A 24428-nucleotide genomic window follows, 5' to 3' on the forward strand; every position below is an offset into this window, starting at 1 on the left:
CGCATTAAAGAGGCCGGTGGAGAAGGATGCCCGGCGCCGGCGGCTGGAAGTTGCGTACGGCAACTAACGAGGAATGGATAGCTCGGGAGGACCATGTAAAAGAAACGAAACAAAGGTTCAGTTTCGAGGCACGACGAAGTGAGGCGAGGGACTGGCACAGCAGGACGATTTCTGAGAGCCAGTCTGTTCTGCTGGACAGACATAGCTGCATGGAGAGACCCAGCTCAGGGCAGGACAGCGTTGCATGGCCCGTCTAGGCCCCCCTTGGCTTGCTCATCTGCAGAATCCCAACCAGCGGGACGAGGGCGACTCGAAGCAACCGAGAGGTTTGGGTGGACGGGAGCCGGGCAGCGGACACCGTCGTACGAGCGGTGTGAGGGAGCTAAGACGGATATGCGTGTGCGGCGTTGCGCATCGCAGATTTAGTGCGAGGTCCATCGCTGCCATCCCCCGACCGGTGCAAGGAACGTGGCGTTTCCAGGCGGGTTGGCGTTGGAACTCGACGAACCTACACAGTAAGCTCTGGGTACGGATAGACTTCCCAACCTTGTCCACCGCTGCTATTGCCCGCCTCAACTGTGAGATGGTGCTTGTCAGGCAAGACATTGATAGTGCGTGCATGCATATGATGATATAGCGGGCAGGGTAAGGTTATGCTGCTGTCTCGAGTTGTGTGCAGCAACAATACCTAAACAGACGGTCAGCTCGACCGCTTCCTCTTTCTCGTCGTCCAGTCTCACCCACGGTGCAAGGTATGAGGGTGTGGAAGTGTATGCACACGGAGTATAGGTATTGCCCTCTGCGTGCGTGTATGTATCCGTAGCCGCCAAACAATGGGAATTGCAAGTCCGCCCCAAGTCGATGGTTCGCCGACTGCACACGGGATTGGAAGAAAGATCCCAGGTTGAGGCATGCGAGGGCGGTGGGGTTCGTGACAGGTGGGCGAAGCCATCGGGGGAGGAGGAGGCGAAAAAGTCGAGGACGAGGGAGCGGGTGTTCATCAAGATCTGGATTCGGCAAAGGGGCTGGAATTTTGCCGCCCATGATTGGTTCTGCAGCCTCGGTCTCAGTCGCTCATTGGTTGCCTCATCTCCGTGCATCTGTCCCTCCCACGTCGACTGTCGTCGCCTCCTTTTAATGAGGCTTTCCAACCCTCGGTTTTTCAAGAAATTGCCATCCACTGAAGCAACCGCCCAGCCGCTCCTTTGCTGCTTTGTTGCTGTTGCCGACTTGACAACTTGTCCATCATCCATGACGGCTCGGCGAGACCCACGGAACATCCTCCGATGCAAACCCAGTCGGAAGGCAAGGGAGACCGTGACCGGGAATCTGACTCCTACACCTCGTCCAGTCGGGCCTGCGTACTGCATCCAGACAACACTCCTTGGCTGCGCCGCGCTGCGCTGCGATGCTATGCTATGCGATGTGTTTGCGATGCACCAAGGATTCCGACAAAATATTGTTGATGCATCAAGCAACAAAACAGCGAGCACCCAGGAAACGAGGGTCCAGTTGATTGACAGCGGCATTTGCTGGTGCATACGTGACACTCGGGGACGAAACAATGCTTTTCGCCCTGTCTTCGTCAGGGATGTGTCCCGGTTATTGAATTCGGTGCCGATCTTTGCTGTCTCAGCCGGTGTTTTTCAGGATCTTGCTTGTTCGCCTCTCCATGTCCACCAAGCAAAAGTCCAAGTCCAACCGAAGAACGATGTAATCTCGCAATGCTGGCTTATGAGGCCCGCAACACATTGACTACTTGCGCCTGTCAATCTTGATTTTTCGGTCTTCTAGGCTCGGACGAGACGAGCACAGACTGCGGGCAGGTCGAACTCTATCTGCTTGACTCTTCTCTGCGGCTTCGACGAGACTCCATGGAACCTATATCCCGACTTCCCCTCTTGGTAGAAGTGGAGAAATTGGAGGTCTTCGTCACTTTGGGGGATGATGCTGTGATGCCATCCCAAGAACATTAATAATTCGATGAGGGGGTGCGTTTCGTCTGCCGTCGATCGGTTGCGCACTAGCAGCTCGATTTCCACGATCAGCAGAAATCGCAACGTACACTCCTCCGCCAAGTTGAAGCCGATGGGACGCACGCTTCGACTGGACATCGTGAGTTGGACTCGGAAACCCCCAAAATGGTAGATGATGGACGGAGGGATACCAAGGTCTCGGGTGCTGCGTTGCCGATGCACTAGATGGTCCCTGAAGGCTGACAGACCCTGAAAATATTGAGGCGCTCAGCTCGTCGCAGATATCCTGGAATACCTTCATCAATGCCAAGGTGTATGAGCTGGTAGCAGTGGATTCGGCCCAGACATGCCGACACACGGATGATAGAAGAAGGAATCAAAGCAATGGCCATCTGGAGGCTGGCTTGCCTTGTCAGAAGGAGGAAGTCCAACAGGGTCCATTGACAGGGGGTTCATCATGAGGTGCCTGGGCACTGTCTTATCGCTTATCTTTATCACCTATCACCGATTTTAGAACTAACGGTTTTGGGTCTAGGCCATCGGAAAATAAGTGGATCTGCGAACGATTCGGTCGTGCCTGCTTCATCTAACGACATCTCGTTCCTCCTTACAGCATAAGAGTCCGCGATACTTCACGTTGCCCGCGCAACAGATGCTCGCACACTCGCCATCAAACCTCCCACATATCTTTTTTCGCTTCTCTGTCTGAATCTCTATTGAACTTCGTGGCTTCTGTCTATTTACGGTAGTCAAGCAAATGACTGGATAGCAGCACACGTTACGGCTGGGCTGGGCGCATTTCTTTCTTGGAATTTTGTCCTCTCCATATGGGTACTTGTGAGTAGCCTGGCATCTACAAAATTGTGCAGATGTAACATGCCTCTCGCCATATTTTTAAGCCAGAATATATGCGGCATTCATATTCAAATGTCGTTTTTCCTTCCTCGATACCGTTCACACGCTGGTGGTTCAACTATGGCATAGAAGATACACTCGAGACCGTTTGTTACCCATGTTCGTGATGTGGACTCAACATTCTTATGAATTCTGTTTTCTCGGAATTCTCATCGTCATGCTAATGTTGCTCCTGGCTGAAAACGTAAGTACAAAACGGATCCGCGTAAACGATGTAGTAAACCTCGAGACCAGCTTGTATGGGACCATGGGGTGTACTATGCTAAACGGATGATAACCTGAAATATCTTATTGCCAATGCCAAATTATGAAAATTCAAAGCCTTGTCTTGAGGTTTGGGAAAGAAAAAAGATAAAGCATCCTCGTCGCCTGATTGCCTCGAAGGGCAGTTTACAGCTGCTGATAGGAGGTAAGAGGTGTTGGGACCCACATCCATTCTACACATTGGGCTTTGTTGATATCTCGAGTTTGGCATCACGTCTGCCCGGCTGAACGGATTTTTGGTTTTTTTCTTAGGAAACAGAATCGCACCGCGTTGGAAAATTCTTCCTCATTTCCCACTTCGCAGGAAGTCACGCTGCTGGATTTCTCTCTCACACAGCAGCAGCTATTTCACCAGCTTGCCTTGAATCCTTCTCCTCTCCCGTCCCCTTCTAACCCTTCTCATTGCACGATATCCATCTCACATGCAACCTTCTCGCATTCCTCACTCTTCTTTCTTGATACCAATCACTTTTTGTCAATGAGCTACCCTTTTGTCTGCTTCTTGCAAAATTCCTCACCCTTCTCCCCCAGGAAATGCGCCTTTCTGAAATTATTTCAGAGATACTCATAACTATCCGCACCTTCACCTTGCTTATCCAACTTACTGAGATTTTCAAGCATTCACTTGAGGACTTCCAAGATTTCAAGCACAAGCAACTTTTTCAGTACGTCAAAGGTCTCGGGGCGCGAGACAGTCAAGCAATCTACGGACTCGCCAGAGCACTTCTACATTGGGAGCGTCATTGAAACAATTCGCCCTAGGTATCAAGTTTGTACCGCCAGTTCGGCATACTCACGTCGCTTCACCTTGACCTTTGGGAAAAGTTGACATTCCATCACTTGTCCAACGACTATTTTTGACCGCTTTCCTTCTCCCTGTCTAGGCTTGAGTTTCCTGCGATATCACAGACGACAACAGAGGTTACTCGCGAATCGAATACTCTCGAACAGCAGCGATAACTGCCCTGCCTCATCGGCGATCTCTTTTGGAAGCACGATTCTACTGTTTCATCCCACTTCTTTCATCCTTGCCCCGAGACAATCCATCTCTTTCAGCAGAAAGCAGATCTCACGTCGCAAAAGATGTCTGACAATCAAGGGATCAAAGAGGTGAGATATCTTTGTCGCTCATTAATTTTAACATTGAGGGTATCATACTAACCTTGTCTAGCGACCTTCCAAGCGGTCTCTCACCCCGAACAAGGCCCTTTATGCTTCGTTCAATGAAGCTCATCGACACATTGCTCCTCCAACTCCCAAGATCCCCATTGAGTTCGATGGACAGCTAGGCGATGGAGAGCAGCTCACGGAGGAGCAAGTCGAAGACATTTTAAGTGCCTCGAACAATTCCTCTAGCCAGTTTCAAGACTCTAAGGGTCAGAAGGAGCCGAAGAGCCTCGAGCTACTTGCCGAGCCGAATGCATCTAGCCAGCAGAGCAAGGTCGATAAGCAAACTTCGCCTTCTACTGTCGTGTCTCAAGCTCAGACGACAGACCATGGTCCTCAAAGATCTTCCTCTCCATACCTGTCGGATGATGAGAACGCCTTCATTGATTATTTGAATTTGTCCTTACATGAGTTCAAGGAGCAGCATGACCGACAAGATTCCATCGATGATCCTTTCGACAGCCAGCATGCCGCCACTGAGTACCCAGATGCCTCCTCATTCTACCCAGAAGATGGTGATGACTACAGTCTAGCCTCCATTGACCACGGTTCCATGAACAAAATCAAGGTTGAGCCAAGGTCCTCGCCTATTTTGGCCTCTTCCCCTATTCTCTCGCCCCCAGTCGCAGCAAGTCCCTCATGGCATACCGAGGAAGCAGACCAATCTTCCCACATTGACGACGTCGTCAAGAAAGAGGCTCCTTCTGGTTATTTCAACACAACTCACCTTTCTGGCTTGAACGGAACTCAGTATCCCATCTTTCTTGATCACGAAGCCTTACAGCCTGGCAACCAGAGCAACCACTTACCTATCTTCATCGATCGTGGTGTTCTACCCCCTCCCTCGATCCCTGCTGACCAGCCTGTCCCTACAGTCGAGCAAACATCAGAGTCTGATTCCGAGTATGATGGAGACGCCTCTGGCTATTCCGAAGATGAGGTCACCAACCTGGACAAAGGAAAGGCTCCAGTCAAGTTGTTGGACCCCTTCCATGCTTTCTCCAACGCATCGTCCCATGCTTCGGAGCACAATGTCGAGCAGTCTGAGCCTGGCAAAGAGAAGGTCTTTCTACGCCCTCATGCTGAGAAAGAAGTTTCTCGTGCGCTTCACCACGTTACTGGTCTCAGCCAGCCATCTAGTGGTCTTATCGGGCGTGTTCGTCATTCCAATCTTCAGAATTCACGTCAGTCACCTTATCACAGCAGCTCTCATCAGCAAAAGAATGACTTCTACCATGCCCCAGCTATTCAGCCCGACTGGCAGATCACCCAATCCGGTATCAAGGTTCCCGTTCCTGTTCCAGCCCCATTCACCGGAGATGAGATTGGCATGCAAGCAACAGAGCCATACAACGCCATCGATCACACGCGCATGGCCACAGTCGCCTCAGAAGATGGAGAGGAGCGGACTGGCTTGGAGGGAGATGAAGACTGGCGAACTGTCACCGATGACCGCGAGTTCCCTACAGGCTTTGTGGGCAGAGTTATGACTGGTAGCAGCATTGCCAACGTATCAGATGCACTTCTGGTTCAGCATCAACAACAGCATCCTGTCGCTCACCACACTACTTCCCACAAAGGCCGCGAGCCCTCCACCACCCGGGCGAGAGCATGGTGGGAGACGTCGACCCCTCTACCGTCGATCCCCTCTCATTCTGCCTCTCCTTCCTATCTATCGCCTCCTGCGCGCGCACTGCAGAATAGACAGCGAAGACAAGACGGCTGGGAGGAGATCGAGCTCGATCCCATGCCAGCTCCCTATCCAGACTTCTCTTGGGATCGCGTCCGGAACCATCGAGCACAGGTTCATGAAGAGGCAGCCGAGCCCAGCCGCAACGAGTATGCCAACCTGCCGTTTCCCCTGGTCCCCCGTGAGGACGCAGCCAAGCTTCAAGCTTTCCGTCGTGCGAGCGGCCTTGAGGACCATACTCTTTCAGGACACATCATCTCCCCCGGCCGGCCTTATTCCTCAAACGGCGATAGCCACGTCTATCCTCGCCCCGCCTTGAGAAAGAACTCTACAAGATCATTCTTCTCCCGCACCGAGAACCAAGGCATCGATCGCCGTACCATCTTCATTGGTAAGTATCCAGTCTCCGCATGTCTATGCCCTACTGCCCTCTCAACATCTATAAGCCCTCCCCTCCTCCCTCGCTCTATTGCTTTCTTTCCTCTTCTTCTTCCCATAAACAACACTCTCCAAACCGAGGGTTGGTCACCCAATCTATAAACAACCAAAACAAGACCTCGACTCCAAACCTCTCCCACCTCCTTCCAATATCCCATTCGAATCTCTGTTCGAATTTTGTTCGAAGAAAAAAAAGCTCGAAGATACTTCGGGGGGAGCAAACCCCCCTGCTCGAAGCAAGTCCTTTGCTTTTCATTTTAGGCTCCCAGGAACTCGCTGGCTAACCTCAACTGCTTCCAGATCGCCAACAACAGCCCTTTGGGCGGCCGACCCGCGAGTACTTCCCAACGCAGTACTCGTCGGTGTCGCGCCCCCAAACCACCACCGACCAGGCGACGGCGAGGGAGAGGGTCTCCACCCCCAGCAAGATGGCAAGCATCAGCCACCAAGCTGCGGCGGAGGCCCTCGCCATCGACCAGTCTGCGGGCCGCCGGGCCTCTCCCCACCTCTACTCCTCCGAGGTGATGGAGAGGTACCGTGCCCTCCAGGCCGTCCGTCAACTCGGCGGCCGGGGCACGGATACCGAACTCGCGGACATGGCGGCGACTGTCCGGGACCAGACCCCTCTCTCGCGGGGCGCGCTCCGTCGCCAGGCGGTCTTCTACTACGCGGTGATGGGGGCGACCCTGTTGCTGCCGTTCGTGGGGGCCGTCACCCTCGTCTGGTCGTGGGATCGGGTGTTGGCGGGCCTCACCGGCGGAGAGTGCACCGGCCTCTCGTTCCACCAGAGACGCAACCTGCGCATCATGCTGCTTGTCGGCATGGCGCTGTGGGTTGTGGCTTTCGTGGGGGGATTGGTCGCGTTCCTCTCTCTGCGCGGTTGAGCGCCGAAGTGTGACCGGCTTTTCTTTTTTGTCGTTTGTGCGAGCATGTAAGTTGCCCCTTTTCTTAGCACTCAATCTCCTCGTGAACAGGATTCTAATTTGGATAGCAGACTACGATACCACGAGAAGTGGGGGGTCCCTGCCTAAGGGCATACCTAGTTTTGCCAACGTCTTTTACGGTTTTGTTTCTCTTTATTTTGGGCGGGCGCGAGAAAAGATAGATGGAGGGCGGGGATTGTGTGGTGATGGCGATGGTGGGCGGCCGAGGGGGAGAAGAAGAACCCTGACTACAGGGGGGAAATGCGACGCCGTTAATGCCATACGACCTCGTACCTCACCGGAGGCCTCGTAATACACACTCCGTCGATTCCATATCTCGTTTGACACCCTTCGTGACACATCTGCCCGTGAACAGCCGCATGGAAGCGCCTCAACCAAGGGAGTTCGGTAACGTTAACAAGCCAGGTCAACAGCTGCGGCGCAACGAGCGATGAGATACAGCCTCTGTATCGTCACATCGATTAATCTTCGGCGGGCCTGTAGGCTGTAGTATGTAAAGCGGCGCTCTGGCATACCATACACAACCTGGACAGGCGAGGGGCTCTTGTTTAATAGAAAGGCCGAGGCTCCGGGTCCTTGCTTAGGTTGGAACACAAACCTTGGACGCAGCTCTCTCTCTCTCTCATCACGGAAGTTCCGAGAGTACCCGGTCTACTGGAGTTGATAATGCTTCGGGCTGGCTGCACCAAGTCGAACAACATTGACGATACCTTGCTTAGTCCAGCCGATTGAGCAAGGCTGTGGCAACCTCACGTGTCGAGTACATGCAAACGGCACAGAGCCCTCTGGAACCCGAGGTTAAGAACGTCAATAAAGAGGCTGTTCACGAAGGGTACGCAAGTGGAACAAGTTCTTAAATGTGCTCACTGTATTATAGAAGCAACAACATGGTATCTAAACGCTCTAGCCGCATTCAAAGGGGAAAGCCTACCCCTTTCGAGAGAACCACGCACTCAACCGCGACGGCGGGTGCTGGGACCCTTCTTGGCGGGCGTCGAAGTAGCCGACGAGGAACCGGTGGAAGGGGCAGCAGGGATGGGAACTTTCTGCTTGCCCTTGGCCTTCTTGGAGGGCGCGTTCCAATAGTACGCCATCTGGGACGCGAGGACGGCGTTGAGGAGGAAGCCGGCAATGAAGTTGTACAGGATGAGCTTGTCGTCGACCTCCTGGAGTGTGGTGAAAATGCGGGAGAGGGAGCCAGCGAGGTAGTTGAAGACCTGTTGATTACACGTATTAGCACCTGAATCCTTCGAGTCTTCCCACACGGGGCGAGGAGCAATCGACTTACAGCGAATGCACTAAGCTGCCCGGTGCCGCCCTCGGACCAAATCGCCAGGATCTGGGGAACCTTGCTAGCGACGCTCAACACGCCCGCGCCAGCCTGCAGGTATCCCAACGTCTGCATGTCGACCAAGCTCCCGGCAAACAGCGTTCCCAGTGCAACGGCCAACGCCGTCACAAACACGGCAGCCAGGCTCGCGCGGCCGGTATAGTTGAGCACCAAGACGGTGATGATGACATTCTGGCCCATGATGAGCGCCGTCTCGCCGTAGGTGCTGAAGGGGAACTGGTTGCGGTAGTTGTAGGCCAGCGAGACGAGGTAGGAGGCCGTCTCGAGGAGGTACGACAGCACCGAGATGCCCTCGCCCGACTGCGACGAGGTGAGCTTGCGGATCTGCGGCAGCTTGACAATGCTCGAGACGCCGACGATGCCGAGGCCGATGCCCTTGGATAGGCCGAGCTTGATGCAGTCTACATCCTCAACGTTGATGTCCAGCAGGAGTGACTTGTAGCAGTGCTCGCCGATGATGGAGACGCCGAGGTCGCGGATCGGGGCCGGGAGGTTATGGGTGACAGGCTGGAGGGCGGAGCGGACGGCGTCCATGATTGCGGCTGGGGTGTCTGACGACGGGGAACACGGGACAAGCTTGTACTTGGTATTGGCTCAATCTATGCGTCGGCCGTCTTCGGATGTCGTGTCGTCAGGCTATATGGCAGAAGTTGCGACAAATTCACTGGGGAGAGCAGAGCAGTGAAGTGAAGAAAAAAAAAAAGTCAGCAGATGTTGAGAGCCACCCGGCGGACACGTTGAAGGAAGGGTTGAGGTCACTGTGAACCCTGAGATGGAGGTAAGGGGGCAGTGAATTAAACCAGTCGGGGAATTTCAAGTGGAGAGCTTAGCTGCAGGAGCTGACCAATCTCAGGCCTGTGAAATCCTAGCTACACCACCCCACGCCATCCCTGCGCAGCACTGTCCGTCCGTCAAAGTCCCATTGAATCGCGAGTGAGCAGTTCCAAATTCGCCGTATGAACCAACTTGGGATATAATCGTCGGATTTTCGTTGGAAATTCCTCTGCATACCTTGTCGAAAGCTTCCTCTAAGCCGATGTCGTTTCCACTGAACGCCTAGAAACCATGAAACCCAAATGAACCCGAAATACCGATAAGTATCAGTAACGCCAGCAACAACCCGCCTATCTTGATGACGACAGAAAGCTATTCACTTCTTTCCCTTCTCCTTCTTTTGGGAAGCATTAAAACTCTTGATGAGAGCAGCGCACTTGCTTAAGTTTCCCTTTGGCTCCCATGTATTCTGGTTCGAGCCGTATCCCTTCCACTTCACCATGTACATCTGCACCTTGGTCTTGGGGTCAACGCGTGCGCCAACGATCCTCTCAACGACGTAGAACTCCTCAGAATAAGTAGGAGAACTCGAGGTGCCTTTTACAGGGCTCTTCTTGGTAGCCTTCTTGGGGCGAGCGACGCCTCGGCCGTATGTTGTCACGGCCTGTCAGGGTGTCAATCTCAGTGCGGTCTTGAAGTTAGGCATGAAGGTACTGCTACCTTTTTCTCAGTAACTGCCTTCTCTACGGTAGAAGCACGAGTAGATCGACGAAGAGCAGTTGCTAACGTATCAGAGAGGTTAGAACGGGTAAAAGTAGGTGAAGACCACCAGAACGCAAGTGAATCCACTCTTAGACTTACTTTTGGTGACTGGTCCAGCGGGAATCGGTTTACCAGTGGGTTTCTTGGACTTGATCGAGACAGCGTTGGTAGTCTTTCTGGGACGACCGCGCTTTTTAGGAGCTTGCACCGGCGGAGGGGAACCATCATCTCTCTCAGTATCACTAGGACCGTGATCGTCGGGACCGTCTTCCTCATCAGAGTCGGAAGCATCTAGAGGAAGTCCTTTCTTCGTAGCAGGCGCGGCTCTGTTCTCGATCGAGGCTCGGACACTCTGAGCAGACCCATCCAGAGGCTTTTGGCCTTCAAGCAACTTACGTCTCTTGCTAGCTTTGCTGGTGGCGGGTTGACTAGACTGGCGCTTTCTGCTGGCCGACTTCTCGGAGGCACCAACAGGCTCGACCAAGTCGGACTCGATCTTCGGGATCAGGTCATCTTCGTCCTGATTCTCGGCGCCGTTCGCTTTGCTGTATAGACCTTGGCGTTAGTGAGGGAAACAACAGAGGCGCCGAAAACTCACGCTGCAGCCGAGGAAGCGGCAAGCTCGTTCTGGGTCATTGCAACCTCTCGGCCCTTGAAGACCAGTGGCACCGACATCGTAAATGGGGATGGTCGTGACGATATTCTTGAGTTGGATACCTTGTCTAGACAGAAGGTGGAATATAGCGAAGCTGCCCGGAAGGATCAGAGTGAGAAATCCATGTACCTTCGTCTATCTTGAGTTAGATAGCTTGGGTAGTGATGGAAGGAGGAAGAAGCTCCTATGCATCCAGTCTACTCAAGTTGGAAGCAGGGCGAGGTTGCCGAGTCGGAAAACCATTACCCAAGGAAAGAGCCTCAACGACCTGACTGAGCCGAGGAAGGTCCGGAGGGGGGGGGGGGGGTAATTCAGAAAAGGAAGGCAGTTGCTTGGGAAAAAGATCCTCCCAGGCGAGTTTGATGGAAGGTGAACGCATACCTACATCTCTTTTTTCCCCTCACACCAGGCCTGGGGTGTTAAGTTAATGTAAAGTAAGTCCGTCCGGTGAGCTGACCAGTTGAGCCACCTGGTAAGTGCTCGAGTTGGAATTTAAATCAGTAAATTGGATAATTCAAGCCAAAAGCTAACTAGCCACGGCGAACGGGCATATCAGTAGTACCCCAGCCTCGAGACAATTCCACTCGTACCTACAATTGATTATTACCTCAATACCGTGCTTCAAAGGACCAGGATGCCAACAATGCACCGGAACCGTCCAGTCTTGGTCAGGTGTTTATTACTAGAAGGTACCTTGCCTGCGGGAGCGAGATGCAAGGGCGAACAAGAAGTCTGGGGTGGGAACAAAGAAACCATCTTGAGGGATCTTTGTGAAAATATACTGAGCACGAGCAACTGTTCACTACTCACTGTCGTCTGACTAACGGGCGAAAGCAACTGAGATGTGCTCACCTCTCTCTCAACGCAGGTCTGGAAAATCGGGATCAAGTACAGCTCGCGCCTTTGCTTCTGAACTTTAATTCTACTAGGGGCGACCTTAACTTGACATGGCCAGGCCTGCTGGGGCGGAAAACGGTCTGGGAAAGCCTCAGGTAGGGTTGGATGGGAGTCACATCAGAAGGTAGAAATAAAGCCAGCCGGACCTTTGCTCATATCAATCCATCACGGAATCAAGACCACCAAAAGTTGTTTCAAGCTAAGGTACCTTGAATGACTACGCCAATGTCTGATGCACGTATGCTATTCTTTGACAAGTTAAGCCTGTCCCTATGCTATGCTTCATCTTAATCGTCGAGCTCCTCCACTCGCTTATCTCCAAAATCATGAAGTTGTCCTGACCTCGCCGCCTGCTCCACGGGGTTCTGAATATCAACGACGCCTGTCTTCTTGAGCCTAATGATCTGTTAGCATGTGTCCGAGTCGTGGGGCAAGTGCTATCTTGCCTTTCAAACAGGACGTATAGTCTCTCTGCCTCTCTCTCTTTTTCTTCTTCTGTCATCTCCGGAAGTTCAACGTGTTTTTCCTTGTCAATGAACTGTCCCGTAATGGGATTGACAGGCCGCTGCTCCTCGCCCGTGCTGAACGCTTCAGCAGCACTGGCAGGAATGGGAATGTTTTTCTGGAACAGGAAGCCTGATGCAAAGCCGTAACCAACGTTCTCAACAAACTTTGAAGCATCCTGGTCTGACATGTCGAAGAGAAGATAGGAGATGGCCTCCCGAAGGTGGGGGGTCAGGGGGTTGGTAGAGTTGCGCAATAAGCGTGATGTCAATGAAGTACCGCGGCCAAGAACCTCCTTTCTATCCTGCTCAGTAGGAAGAAGCTTCTTCCTAATAGACGTCTTGGCAGCGTCAGGAGCGCCATCGTGCACACGCCGCAAGACACCTATCAGCGGCGTTACCAGCTGCTCCAGTTCATTATCGGGATATGCCTTCAGAGCCGCGTCCAGTATCTCAATAAAGCGATCCGCTACCTTTGCAGGTTCACTCTTCGGATAAAGAGCCCCCTGGACATCTTTGTCCTCTAACTTGAGATCCAGCAAAGCGTTGACAAGGGTATTGAATGGCGGGTCGAGCGGTTTGTTGGAGGGAATATCATGCTTCCAAAGTAGTGCAACGATGTGTGGAATGGCGCCTGTAAATGCCGCCACTTCGGAGGGGCAAAAATGCGAGACGTTGAAAAGCAGCTTCAAAGTCTCGTTGAGCGCCATGTCTTCCATGGGATCGGCTGATACATGGGTCTGAGAACTTCCCAGGCGCTTTTGGTGCTTGGAAAGGTTCTCAATCACGATATCGGCCAACCTATGTTTCTGAATCAGAGCAAGAAGATCGATTTTGGTTCCGTAGGTGGTGAGGAACAAGACCCTGGAGACAAGGAATTCATCGTCGAAGCTGTCATTCTTCAATCTCCTGCAAGCTTGGTCCTCGTAGCCAAGGTCAACAAATGTTTGGCGAGCCTGAGGATTCAATAGCATCGTGTTGGCCAAAACTCTCAAAGCTGCCCTTGCCGTAGAGTTTGACGGGCTTACGAAGGCATGTCTTGTGAGCATCTCGATACCCTGTAGTCTGTTAGCATCAACAGCACTCGTAGGAGGCAGATGGGATGACCTCTGGTGTAAAGATAGGATCAGCGTTGGTAGGGTCCCGCCCATAGATCTTTAGCTCTTCAAGAGCAGCATCACGCTCTAAGATGTAATTTTAGCTGGATGACTGAGAGAAGTATTGCATCGTAGATCAAACTTACGATGAGGGAGCAGAGTGGGTTTTTTCAGGTCGTCTTCCAACTTCTTCATAAGAGCAGTGACAGCCTCAAGTTTTGCTGAAGAATTGTCAGCGAGACAACTTCATGGGCCTGAACTGGTCGGGCAACCTACCAGGGCCGGCCAGGTTGGCCTGCATGGCGAGGGGCTGTGACATGGTACGGCGGGCGGAGCTGTGCTTGTCGTCGGGATCGGCAACGGAGCGGAGCTTGGGCGAGCCCGGCCGAGCAAAGCTAGGGGCACTTGATTTGCGGCAGACCCTACGTTCCTTGACGCTCAGCATTCTCTTCAACTTGGATGCCATGATGGGCAGCACACTTCAGAAAGGAATGTGAGATGCAAAGACAAAATTGGATTACCTTTTGGGGATCACAAGATGGAAGATGTCCACTTCCTGTAGTGGCGAGAAAAGGATATGCGGTTCAACGGATGTGATTGTGGCACTCGATCTCGAATTCAAGTGGCTTGATGTCTGACCGACCTCGACGATTTCGGCCTACCTTAGGTTCGGTAGTGCATCCACCAAAAATAGCTGAATCTGTCCAGCTGCGATTCGTGTAGGTGATGTAAGTTTGCCAACACCCAGTCGACCTTGTTCAACGTGCAAAGTAGAAGATATTGTTGATTTGTTGGTGTTGTCGTTTGTTAAAGTGAAGATGTGGCTGTAGTGGAATGTCGAGGTATCTGGCTGAGAAAGGGGAATGAGCCAGATGGAAGACTGACCGTGAGACACCAGCAATCCTTCCTTCCGTTCCTCCACCGTCGTTACACAAGAAGAGGGGCACTCGGTGGCCCGCCAGGCAGTTGGCAGTTGACGCGAGCGAGCAGACCGTGCACTTACGCAGTACGGGGTGCGCAAGCCACACCTGTGGCAGGAGTGCCTGTCTGACCTTACGTTAGTAAGCATCATGCTCGAAGCTGTGGGGCACTTTCCATGTTGCTATGGTGCGGAACGCTTCCATTTGGAGGGCACGGATGGATGCGAATTTGGAGACTGCGGTGGATGCCATTCATTCCACTACCCCACTCTTCGACGGTCGGCGGCCCAACCCCCGGGCAACCAGGCAGCGCCAACGACGGGGGTACACGACATGCACGGGCCACTTGTTTAAGTGGTTTTCGCGCTCAGCTCGCGTTTTTACGTGAAATCGTGGACGTGTTTAAGCATCCTCAAGCGCTAGCCAATTAACCAACCCGCTCCACCCTTATATCGAGAAGAGAAGGTCGTGCTGAGGTGCAAAAAGTCGTGTACTTGCGCGAACTGGCTACGGATACCTGACCAGACAACCCCGGCCCCGTGTCCCAAGTCACACTCCGTAGTCGTCCGTACACGGCTTCGCTCCTTCGACCGTCTCCATACCTCACTCTCGTTTCCGCCGGAAAGCCCACCTCCTCCCGTCACTCTCTTCCATTTGCATAGTGAGCGAGATTTGTATATTGCCTTTGGTTTTACGCATACGCATCGTCATTTCCTTCGTTTTCCCTGCCTGGAGTCCGACGCACTTATGCGCCAGTCGACATAGAGCAGAGCTTGCCCGAGTCTGGTAATCCCTTCCCACTCGACGGGAACCTCTTCGCAACCATGGGATCTGTTGAGGTTGTCTCGAGCCGACTAGAGTCGTTACCCCCTCGCCCACCGACACCACCTCGCGAGACCAGCCTGGCTGCCGATGCCACCACTTCGAAGCATCTCCTCGTCCTCCCTCCTTCCTCAGACCCTCGATCAAGTCTCCAGACTCCACCGAGCGTATACTCACCACTTTCCGGAGCTGACTCCACGAACCCGAGCGGACGAAGAGCAAGGAAACGTGTGGGCTTTTCTGCCCAGGCGCAATACAACGAAGCACCAAACTACCCAGGTCTAGCTGTTGCCAAATCCCGATCATCGCCCCTATCGGCGTCGGCCTCGACTCAGCCCAAACCTGTCAAGGGCATCCTCAAACAAACCGCTTCGCCGAGTCCCCTAAGTTCAAGTCTCAAGCCAGATAGCTTGACGACATCAGCAAACATATCAGACATGTTGGAGTCAACGGTGAAGCAGCTCGCCGGAGCAGACAGGGACTCGAAGCGGGATGCCTACACAACACTGGTCATGACGCTGAAGACGTCCAACAACCTCCCGGACCGAATCGCCCTTCAGTCTAAGATGAGCCTCTTTGTGCAGTTCATCCAACGAGACATCACCTCCAAGAATGCCACCAACGGAGGACCAGATGCGCCTCTTGTCAACAACGCTATTTCTCTTCTCGCTACTTTTTTGCATTTCCCCGCCATTGCCTCGACGATACCCAGCGATTTCGGCATTTTCTTTATAGATCACTGCATTCGATCCTTTGAGGATCCTGCAACACCGAAAGATGTGGCTCGGCATCTAATGCAAGCTGTCGCTACGCAAGACTTCTCCACAAAGGTCTTGACCTCGGATCGCGTCCGCCGCCTCATGAATGCCCTCCGCAACATCGAAGACAACCTAAAGGGAAAGAGCATTGTGATGTCTCGAATTCTCATCTATAAACGCCTGGTTCAACAGTCACGCCAGTTGATGGTCCTTCACTCCGATTGGCTGAACGACCTTTTCACGGACATGCTGAGCAGGGTCAAAGAGCTGCGATCTGCTGCGATATTCCTTGGTCTGGAAGCGGTCTACATATTCGGGAAAGAAAAGTCACTGTCTCGGAAGGTGATGGAGCTCTTTGATACATCCATTGAAGAGATGAAGTTCGCAGAGTATTACCACCAGCAACTAAAAACCATGGCAAAGGACAAGGACGACAGGCAACTCACGGCTTCAGTCCCCAAGATCTGGAGCGTCATCATTGGTTTACTGCGCTGTCCTCTTGACAAATGGCAATTCTTCAACCAATGGCTGCAGCTCATTCAGATGGGCTTCAACAATAGCGATCACCCCCAAACTAAGCAGGAAGCGAATTTTGCATGGAACCGTTTCGTCTGGTCTATGCATACCGAAGGCCAGTCTTTCGTCAAGCTTCTCCCCATACTTTACCAGCCACTAGGCAGCCAGTTGAAGTCAAAGTACACAAACAAACACACACGAGAGGTCGTTTTTGGCAGTGTGTGCAACCTCCTTTACTACGCCTTCAAGCCGGGAACGAACAGTGCTCTTCTCGACACCTACTGGGACATTTGCGTCAAGCCCTTGATAGAGCCACCCAAAGCGCAAGCAAGGAACCCCGACGCTGTTGATGAGCATATGCGGCAGATAACACTAATTCTCACCGGTCTTTTTGACTCGACAACACCTCGGATTTGGAGGGAGGAGCGTATTAGAGAGACAACTCTTGCCCGGCCGAACGAGCTGCCAGCTATCGATCCCAAGTGGCTCCGACGCAACGCTGCTCGTGTTTTTCAGACTATGGAACCTATCATGGATAGACACTTTCTCGAGCTCTCGGACAAGAACAGCCAAATCCATCGCTTGTGGCGCACTTTGGTGGGGGCCATCGTATCGGCCGCCTCCAAAGAGATCAAAGTTTCTGTCGACACCGCGGCGTTCATTTCCCAAGTGTGCGGTCTTTTGCTCAAGCATTGGGAGACTGGCTTGACGGAGATTGAAGATCCTACTCCTGAGATGGCGACCAAGTTCCTGGACAGCGCTCGTGAGCTCATCATAGTCGCTGTAGAGGCCCTGGGTCTTCGGCCTTTCACCGAGAAGATGATCTCTCTTAGTCGTCTTCATACCTTCACACCTGTGTCAACGCCGTCCCATAAGCCGGCGAAGAACGCTGGTGACGCCCGGACTCCGCTACAGCATTTGATCGGCTTGGTCTCTCGGCTTCCCCCGGGTGTCCCCGATGGGGAGGAGTACGTCGAGTTCTTCAAGACGTTCTTTGCACCTTTCTTAGTCCAGAAGTCAGCAAACTCTCGCTTGGAGCTGGCACAAGAGATGCTGTCGGCCACTCCAATCTGGTCGCCGCCGGTCAATCAACTTCCCTATGCACCATGGGTCTTCGCCGCGGAGTGCCTATCGGCGACCTTCAGCTCACCCCAAAACAGCACTCCAACAACTAGCTCAATAGTTGAGCCGTCACTCGGTCACGAATACCGCACCGTGGTGCGTTTCCTGGAACGAGGATGGAAAGAGACTTCCAATCTACCCTGGGAACCCTGGTGTTCGCTCTTCGCGAAGTTGTCGGCCCGGTCTTACCAGGAGACTGGCGAAGCTGGCCGCGCTTTAGGCACTATCGAGCCGCTTGCCAAAGTCGTCCGGGAGTCTATCCCTGCCGACCATGCCTTGCCGCTGTCGACAAAGACGCTTCTTGCAACAACTGAGCTTCTCTCCGTTGCTAGCCACCCATTGGACAGACAGGCATTGGAAGCTGCTCGACGCAGGTTATGGGGTACAGCAGTTGCGGGACCTAGGTCATCCTCCTTCGATCCGTTTGATAACTTTTACAAACTGGTCAACGAGGTGATGGAACGACTCTACGAGGCCGGCGAGCGTGGAGATCTGGACGAACTTGCCACTCAGCTTCTCAGGGCGAGCGGTTCATTCCTTTCTCGCTGCAACCCGGAGCTTGTTTGCAGAACTGTATCGAACTTGGAGAGTGGGCTTGCCGTGTGGATCCGGGACTCGCAGGGCATTTTGAATGCCCGACAGAGCCCTGCTGCATCTGAAGCTGTGAGTCTTACTACTAACAGGGAAATCTACTTTACTGACCAACAGCAGGTCAAGCTTCTCTGGGAGACCGTTTCCAAGATCATTTTGCCTAGCGGCAAGCCAGAAGAAGTGCAGCTCGAAACATTCGAGGAACTCATCAGCGCTGCCTTTGAAAGCAAACACCGCCATATTCTTAACTCTGTCGCAGAGGCGTGGAATCGGATTTACGAGAATGCGGAACAAATCCAGTACCCTGAACATCTCAAGGCCGTCTTACTGGGCATTCAACCGGTTGTGACCCTCGTTCTTCCAGGCTTGGAGATCGCCAGTGTGGCGTCTACGGACCAAAATCGCTCGTTCGTCGAATCGCAGGACGACATTGAGATGCTCACCGTATCCTCCACACGCTCATCTCGAAAGAGAGCTCAGAAGTCGGCCACGTCCAACCAATCATCGCCTATCAGCTCTGTCAAGCTGTCGCTCTCTGCGAAGAAGCAGCTGGACAACACTACACCTTTGAAGGGTCGTGAAAGGTCCCGGCGTAGCACTGCAGCCAAGGCGCGGTTGAGACATGACGACTCTCAGATTCAGTTCGCGCCCATTGAGAAGTCTCCTTTGAACCCGGCAGTCAACGCCGAGTCTCAAGTTCTCACCGAACGCCAGAAAGAAATCAGGGAGAGGCAGAAGGATGCCGCGGCCCTTTACCCAGAAATGCGGTCAAGCCCTCAACAGCAACAACCACAGGTCATTGAGAAGTCGACCGCCCCTAAGATGGTTGTTGAGACCCCTAAGGATGTGACACCTAAGCGCAACGCTAGGTACGAGGAGTTTGTCAGCTCGACCCCGACACCTCGCCGAGGTCAGACGATGGCCATGGCAGACAATGATCAGGAGATGACGGATCCTCCTTCTTCACCTCTGGAGCCCCGACCTTTCCCTCTGCTGCCTCAGATCAAGTCACGCTCTAGCAGTCGCAGCGAGCTAGAGAACTGGCAGTTTAGTTCCTCTCCTGTGTCTGGCTCTCCATCTCCCGATGCCGCCGTCATGACCGATGAGCCTACAGATCTCAACTTGGCCGACAGCGCAACCTCCCAACGTGTCCCCCGAGCAGGTAGCCCGGATCTATCAGCAGTAGATGACTCGTTTCAGATGGTCCCCTCAAGTGCCGTGGAGGAGCCGGAGCTCCCACCGCCTGCCTTCGAGACCGCAAAAGAGACGCTGCAGCCCGATCAATCTCAGCATGATATTGCGGAATCGTCCGCAGAAACTCTTCCTGACCCTGCGCCATCAACCCCCAAGAACAACCGAGTGACTGGCGTAGAGGAGCCCAGATCTGGCCAGGAAGTCTTTGTCGACGCGCCCTCAAGCCCACAACCCACAGTACTTACCAGGTCTGCCTCGCGCGCAGCTGCCATCAAGGACCGCTCCTTTGAGATGAGTGACGGAGACGAAAACAGCATGTTGAGGCTTGTCGTCGAGCTCGACCGTAGGCGGTGCGAACTCCCGATCAACGATTACCCTGCCATTTCTCCTCCAAAATCTAATAAGGGTCCCAGCAGCGCTAAGAAAGAAAAGGTTCCTGTGCTTGACTGCATCACGGTCCGAGGTGAAGATGACGAAGAGGAGGACGACGAAGAAGAGGAGGAAGACGAGCCAGCGGAGCTTGCTCTTTCACAGGTCCAGACAAGAGCCCGTAAGAGCAAGTCCCATTCGCCCGCACGACCCTCAACTCCTGTAACTCGTTCAGCTGCTTCATCCCCGGACAAGTCAGCTAGGAAGCGGAAGAGGGGCGGTGCTTCCAACGTCGATACCCGCCACAAGAAGAGGAAATCTACTGGTCCCTCAGAAACTGTCGAGTCGTCCCAGATCACCATGTCTCCGGTGCTCGGGGAAGAAACCCCCCGCCGTCGTCGCAGCCAACGCATCAATGCTAACGACAGCCCTTCGAAACGCTCCGTGGATCTGGATGCCGAAGTCAACTCTCAACTGGTTAATGAGCAAGAGGAGGCGGACTTCCGGGCGAGTCAATCATTCGAGGAGCCGGAGCTGGAGCAGACAACAACCATGGCACACGAGACGGCAGAAGACTCCATGGATGTTGATGTCGCCGATGCCACCACTGTCGCTGAAGTAAACCCAGTCCCCGAAGCTCCTGTCGAAGAAGCCGCCAAGGATGTCAACATGATTAATAATCTGAGCGGCGTTCTCGCCAGTCTTCGCTCAGCAGCACTATCACGGGAGGAGGTGTACAAGATGGAGGACATGCTCATGGATATCAAGAGAGAGCTCTACGCCGCCGAGGCTCGTGGGCGAGCTTAACCAGAGTTCTACTACCACTACCGGCACTGACGCGGAATGCAAAAATCCGACAACGACCCGCTACCGCTTGTCATCATTTCCCTTTTGTTTCTTGCCTACTGGCCTCGCGAGGACACTGTCAATACGCCTCCGCCACGCCATATATACATGTACATTCACGACGACGATGGGTGTGTCAGCAACACCCGCCATGCATTGTTGGCGTAGATCTTTGGTTTTATGAGTTGAAGACGAAGAAAGCGGAAGAAGGAAAGGAAAAAAAAACATTACTTGGTTTTGGCTTTTTTTCCCTCGTTAGCTTATTCTTGTATGGAAACTGGGTATAAGGGAAAATTCATGGCATGAAACTGGATTGAAGTTGGGGAGGAGGGGCAAGGGAACGAGGAGGGGAGGGAAGGGGGGGACATACCATCCTCGACTTTATCACGTATTAGATTGTTGCAAACGCATCTGGAGGTTCACCGCCGCCCAGGATAATGAAAAGAGACGAAAAGGAAAGCAAAAAGAGATAATGATGAGCTGTCATAGCATACTGGGTATCCTTTGCACGTGTGATCAAGGGTTGTATGTGTAAGAGCGTGTGTGGTTTTTTGCCGCATCAAGCGCATCAAGCGTGATGTATTCAAAAGGGGTAGTTTCCGGGCCTGCTTTCCCTTAACGCGCGCGCCTGCTGGTTCATGATAACTTTCGGCCTTCACTGCTTCCACGTCTGGCCGTCTAAATATCCCTTCTAAGCTCAGAATTCTTCCTTTGGTTAGGCTTGTCCCGAGATTCTTTTTTCCAGTTATTGCCTTGACCCCTCCCCGCCGCCTCTCTTTCTCGTTCCCTTTGGCACCCCACCTAGTCGACGTGACTTGGACCCTCTCTCCCTCTCTCTCTCTTTCTCACAGCTTTCCCCTCTCCACCACCCCGCCCCGCCCCTTCATCCCCTGGCATCAGTTCGAGCTCGCCGTGATGACCTGGGCGCCCTCGAACGCGTCGCCGGGCTCGAGCTTCTGCCACTCTTTGACGGCGCCGGGCTCCACGCACAGCATGTTCTTGTAGCCGTCCTTGGGGGCGAAGTCGGCGATGCCTTGCGCCTTGTCGACCCAGGGGTTCCAGACGACGACGTTGTCGAGGTTGTCGCGGACGACGGAGAATACGGGCTTGCCGCTCTCGAGGACGGCGACAGGGGCCCGGGGGCCGCCGGTGGGGGTGTAGATGCGGTCCGTCTCTTGGGTGATGGTGACGTCGCCGGATTGGGACTTTGAGGCGCCGTTGTCGACTTTGTCGGTGTAGGCGGCGCCGTCGAGGCCTTGCACTGAGATCTTTGTGATGTCCTGTTTGTTTTGGGCCCGTTGCTGTTAGTTTGTGGACATGGGGGGATAGAAGCTTGGTATAGAGGAAGGGAGGGGTGGGACGTACGTTGACGCGCAGGTAGGTGTGCATCAGGACCTGGCAATCAAAGGCCTCCTCGCCCTCGTTCGTGATGACCAACGACGTCGACAGCGTCTCGCGGTCGAGCGACACGCTGTAGATGGCGCCAAACTTGTACCCCCACTTGGCCTGGGTCTCGGCGTCGAGGTTGGCCGAGGACAGGCCAAAGTCGAGCTTGACGGAGGACTCTGAGCCGGCGGACCCCTCGCTGGTGGATTTCCCGAGGAACTCCCAGCGCGAGCTGCGCGCGAAGCCGTGCTGGCTCAGCTTGGCGGTGGGCGGGTGGGCGTCGGAGGGGGGGCCGAAGACGGGGAAGACGAGGGGGATGCCGCCGCGGACGGGCTTGGAGCCGTCGAGGACGGTGGACTCGGAGAGCCAGAGGCGGTCTGCGCCGGCGGCGGATTTCCACGAGAGGACGGTGGCGCCGTGGAGGAGGACCTCGACGGACTCGCCGGTGGGGAGGGTGGCGGAGACGCGGGTGTTGTTGTGGGTGATGTCGACGGTGGCCTGGGGCGGGAGGCCGGGCGTGGTGGCCAGGGCGGTGGGCTTGTTGGGCCGGTCGACCATGTTTGCTGCTGCTGTGTCGCGGAAGGTATGGAGGTTGAAGGTGGGCTGGGTGATTGGGAAGATGTAGAGAGGCAGGCGAGTCGTTGCTGTGTGTATGGGACGATGCTTCTTCTTCTGAGATACGTTCGCGCGGGGTAGGATTTCGAGGCGTTTGTTGGAATGAAGATTATGGGAGATGCGGGGGGCGGCTACTCTTGAGCAACGGGGTTGATGTGAGAGTTGTAGATATGCAAGAGGTTCTATCCGAGATGGGAGGAGAAGAGGTTGTGATCGGGAGGAACAGTTTGGGCGTTGGTGGAAAGTTGGGTACAATGCAACAAGCAACAATCGGATACAATGGCAACGGGTGGATGCCGGCTGCCAGTGACAAGGTCCCAGCAGATTCAGAAAAAGTCGTGTGTAAGCAGATGTCAACGGGGGGTCTGTGTCTCTAGGTAATGTTAGTCAGGCACGGAAAAGTACCTTACGATGCTTACATAGGTAGGTCAGTAACATACCTTAGCTAGCAGTCTCAGGTAGCGGAAGAGGAGGGGGAGGGGGAAGGTCGGTCAGCTTGCTGCGTTGGATGTCTGCGTCGTCTACCTTAGGTCTGAGGGGGGAACCTGTGAGAGACGGAGGAGGGGGGGCAACCCGGAGCTGGGTGAGGGGGAGGGGGAGGGGCAGCCCTGTCTAGCGTGTTGTAGGGCGTGAAAGGGTGCCCTGTGCTGGAGGGGACCTGGGAGTAAGGCAATTGTTGCCCATTCCGTCATGTCTTCCCCACTTGTCATCGTCACCCCCCCCCCCCCCCCCCCCCCCCCCCTCCCCCCCCTTTCTCCTTCCTCTAGTGATCCCCCACTCACTCACCCTTTCTTCTTGTGGTGTAGGGTGGGGGTGGCCTGGTCAGAAGAGGAGAAACAACACCCCCCCCCCCCCCCCCCCCCCCCCCCAGAGGAGCTCTTCCCTCTCTTTTACCTTAGGTAAGGTACTCCGTACTACTTCACTGCTTCTGCTGGCATGAAGGATGAAGGTGTTCTTGCGAAGGAAAAAGCTGCAACCAGTCACAAACGACGGATCTCCCCAAGCTGCGGCATCTCTGGAGCTCCCTTTTGTTTGTGAATCCGAGCAAGGGGTCAAATTTGCCCCCTTTCTACTCTTTCTTTCACTCATTCTTCACTCTTGAGCTCATAGTCGCGAGGCCACCACACCCCCATCTTGTCCCGCCTGTCATTCTGAAACGAGCTTCATCCTCAACCAAGCTCCCCTCGACCACCCCCCCTGTTTTGTCAAAGCCTCGGCAAACAACGACAAAACGAATATCTGCACACTTTCTGTATGAGTTATAGAGGTCGTGAAAGAGGCAGCACACTCGGGTTGTAGCCGAATCTGTCCCTCGCAATGATCCGAGAAGCGTGAATTTCAATCATGTTCAGCCCAGCCCGCTGCTTACGATCTACCTCTTCTAGGCCAACCCATATTGACTATCGGGCACCTCGCCTCAACAGAAAAGACCTACTTTTGAGAGAATAACACAAGATGCAATCCTGTATGTCCTCGATAACAAGATGATTGGAGACAAAAGGTTCTTTTCGGCCGAAACGCGTCAGGGGCCCCAGAGAAACTTGCACGAAGCAAAAAGTGGATGATCGAAGCTCCCGTTTGGTTTCTGTGGAGATGAAGAAGGAGGGAGGTAAGGGTATCACCGTATCAAGGATTCCCGACCGAAAGGGGCCCCGATGAATTGGGTTTCTAAGCTTCGGCTGCATATTGCCTTGCTGACCGACCAGCCGAGAATGCTAGGTTATCTCGCTCCCGGTTCAGGCCACCAAAAGATAAACACGATTCAAGGCCGGCACATCGAACGGATGAACACATGAACAGTGAGCGAGCGGCAATAGTCGTGTGAATAACCCCTTTCCCATATCTATCAACGAAAT

General features: G+C 53.8%; 7 protein-coding genes across 7 annotated transcripts; 2 read left to right on the plus strand and 5 right to left on the minus strand.

Annotated features, from left to right (window-relative positions):
• Positions 1 to 593: 593 nt before the first annotated feature.
• CTAM01_08767 (uncharacterized protein) lies at positions 594 to 1529 on the minus strand (the record flags this gene model as incomplete). Its single annotated transcript, XM_060524787.1, has 1 exon — positions 594 to 1529. One exon carries the CDS (start codon positions 1527 to 1529, stop codon positions 594 to 596), a length of 936 nt encoding a protein of 311 aa, XP_060380478.1.
• A 2709-nt stretch (positions 1530 to 4238) lies between these two features.
• CTAM01_08768 (uncharacterized protein) lies at positions 4239 to 7334 on the plus strand (the record flags this gene model as incomplete). The annotated part of the gene is made up of 3 exons (XM_060524788.1): positions 4239 to 4265; positions 4327 to 6403; positions 6751 to 7334. The coding sequence occupies 3 exons, from the start codon at positions 4239 to 4241 to the stop codon at positions 7332 to 7334; spliced, it is 2688 nt and encodes an 895-aa protein (XP_060380479.1).
• A 1013-nt stretch (positions 7335 to 8347) lies between these two features.
• On the minus strand, positions 8348 to 9279 carry CTAM01_08769 (uncharacterized protein; the record flags this gene model as incomplete). Its single annotated transcript, XM_060524789.1, has 2 exons — positions 8348 to 8611; positions 8683 to 9279. 2 exons carry the CDS (start codon positions 9277 to 9279, stop codon positions 8348 to 8350), a joined length of 861 nt encoding a protein of 286 aa, XP_060380480.1.
• An 809-nt stretch (positions 9280 to 10088) lies between these two features.
• On the minus strand, positions 10089 to 10956 carry CTAM01_08770 (chromo domain-containing protein; the record flags this gene model as incomplete). The annotated part of the gene is made up of 3 exons (XM_060524790.1): positions 10089 to 10183; positions 10381 to 10826; positions 10880 to 10956. 3 exons carry the CDS (start codon positions 10954 to 10956, stop codon positions 10089 to 10091), a joined length of 618 nt encoding a protein of 205 aa, XP_060380481.1.
• A 1164-nt stretch (positions 10957 to 12120) lies between these two features.
• Positions 12121 to 13899, minus strand: CTAM01_08771 (guanine nucleotide exchange factor synembryn; the record flags this gene model as incomplete). The annotated part of the gene is made up of 5 exons (XM_060524791.1): positions 12121 to 12229; positions 12289 to 13394; positions 13444 to 13520; positions 13580 to 13654; positions 13710 to 13899. The coding sequence occupies 5 exons, from the start codon at positions 13897 to 13899 to the stop codon at positions 12121 to 12123; spliced, it is 1557 nt and encodes a 518-aa protein (XP_060380482.1).
• Positions 13900 to 15177: 1278 nt separating this feature from the next.
• On the plus strand, positions 15178 to 20532 carry CTAM01_08772 (uncharacterized protein; the record flags this gene model as incomplete). Its single annotated transcript, XM_060524792.1, has 1 exon — positions 15178 to 20532. The coding sequence occupies one exon, from the start codon at positions 15178 to 15180 to the stop codon at positions 20530 to 20532; it is 5355 nt and encodes a 1784-aa protein (XP_060380483.1).
• A 935-nt stretch (positions 20533 to 21467) lies between these two features.
• CTAM01_08773 (aldose 1-epimerase) lies at positions 21468 to 22515 on the minus strand (the record flags this gene model as incomplete). Its single annotated transcript, XM_060524793.1, has 2 exons — positions 21468 to 21851; positions 21937 to 22515. The coding sequence occupies 2 exons, from the start codon at positions 22513 to 22515 to the stop codon at positions 21468 to 21470; spliced, it is 963 nt and encodes a 320-aa protein (XP_060380484.1).
• Positions 22516 to 24428: the final 1913 nt, after the last annotated feature.

The sequence above is a fragment of the Colletotrichum tamarilloi genome (genome assembly GCF_030869305.1).
Source record: "Colletotrichum tamarilloi strain Tom-12 chromosome Unknown Scaffold_32.1, whole genome shotgun sequence".
In the NCBI taxonomy this organism is placed as follows: domain Eukaryota; kingdom Fungi; phylum Ascomycota; class Sordariomycetes; order Glomerellales; family Glomerellaceae; genus Colletotrichum; species Colletotrichum tamarilloi.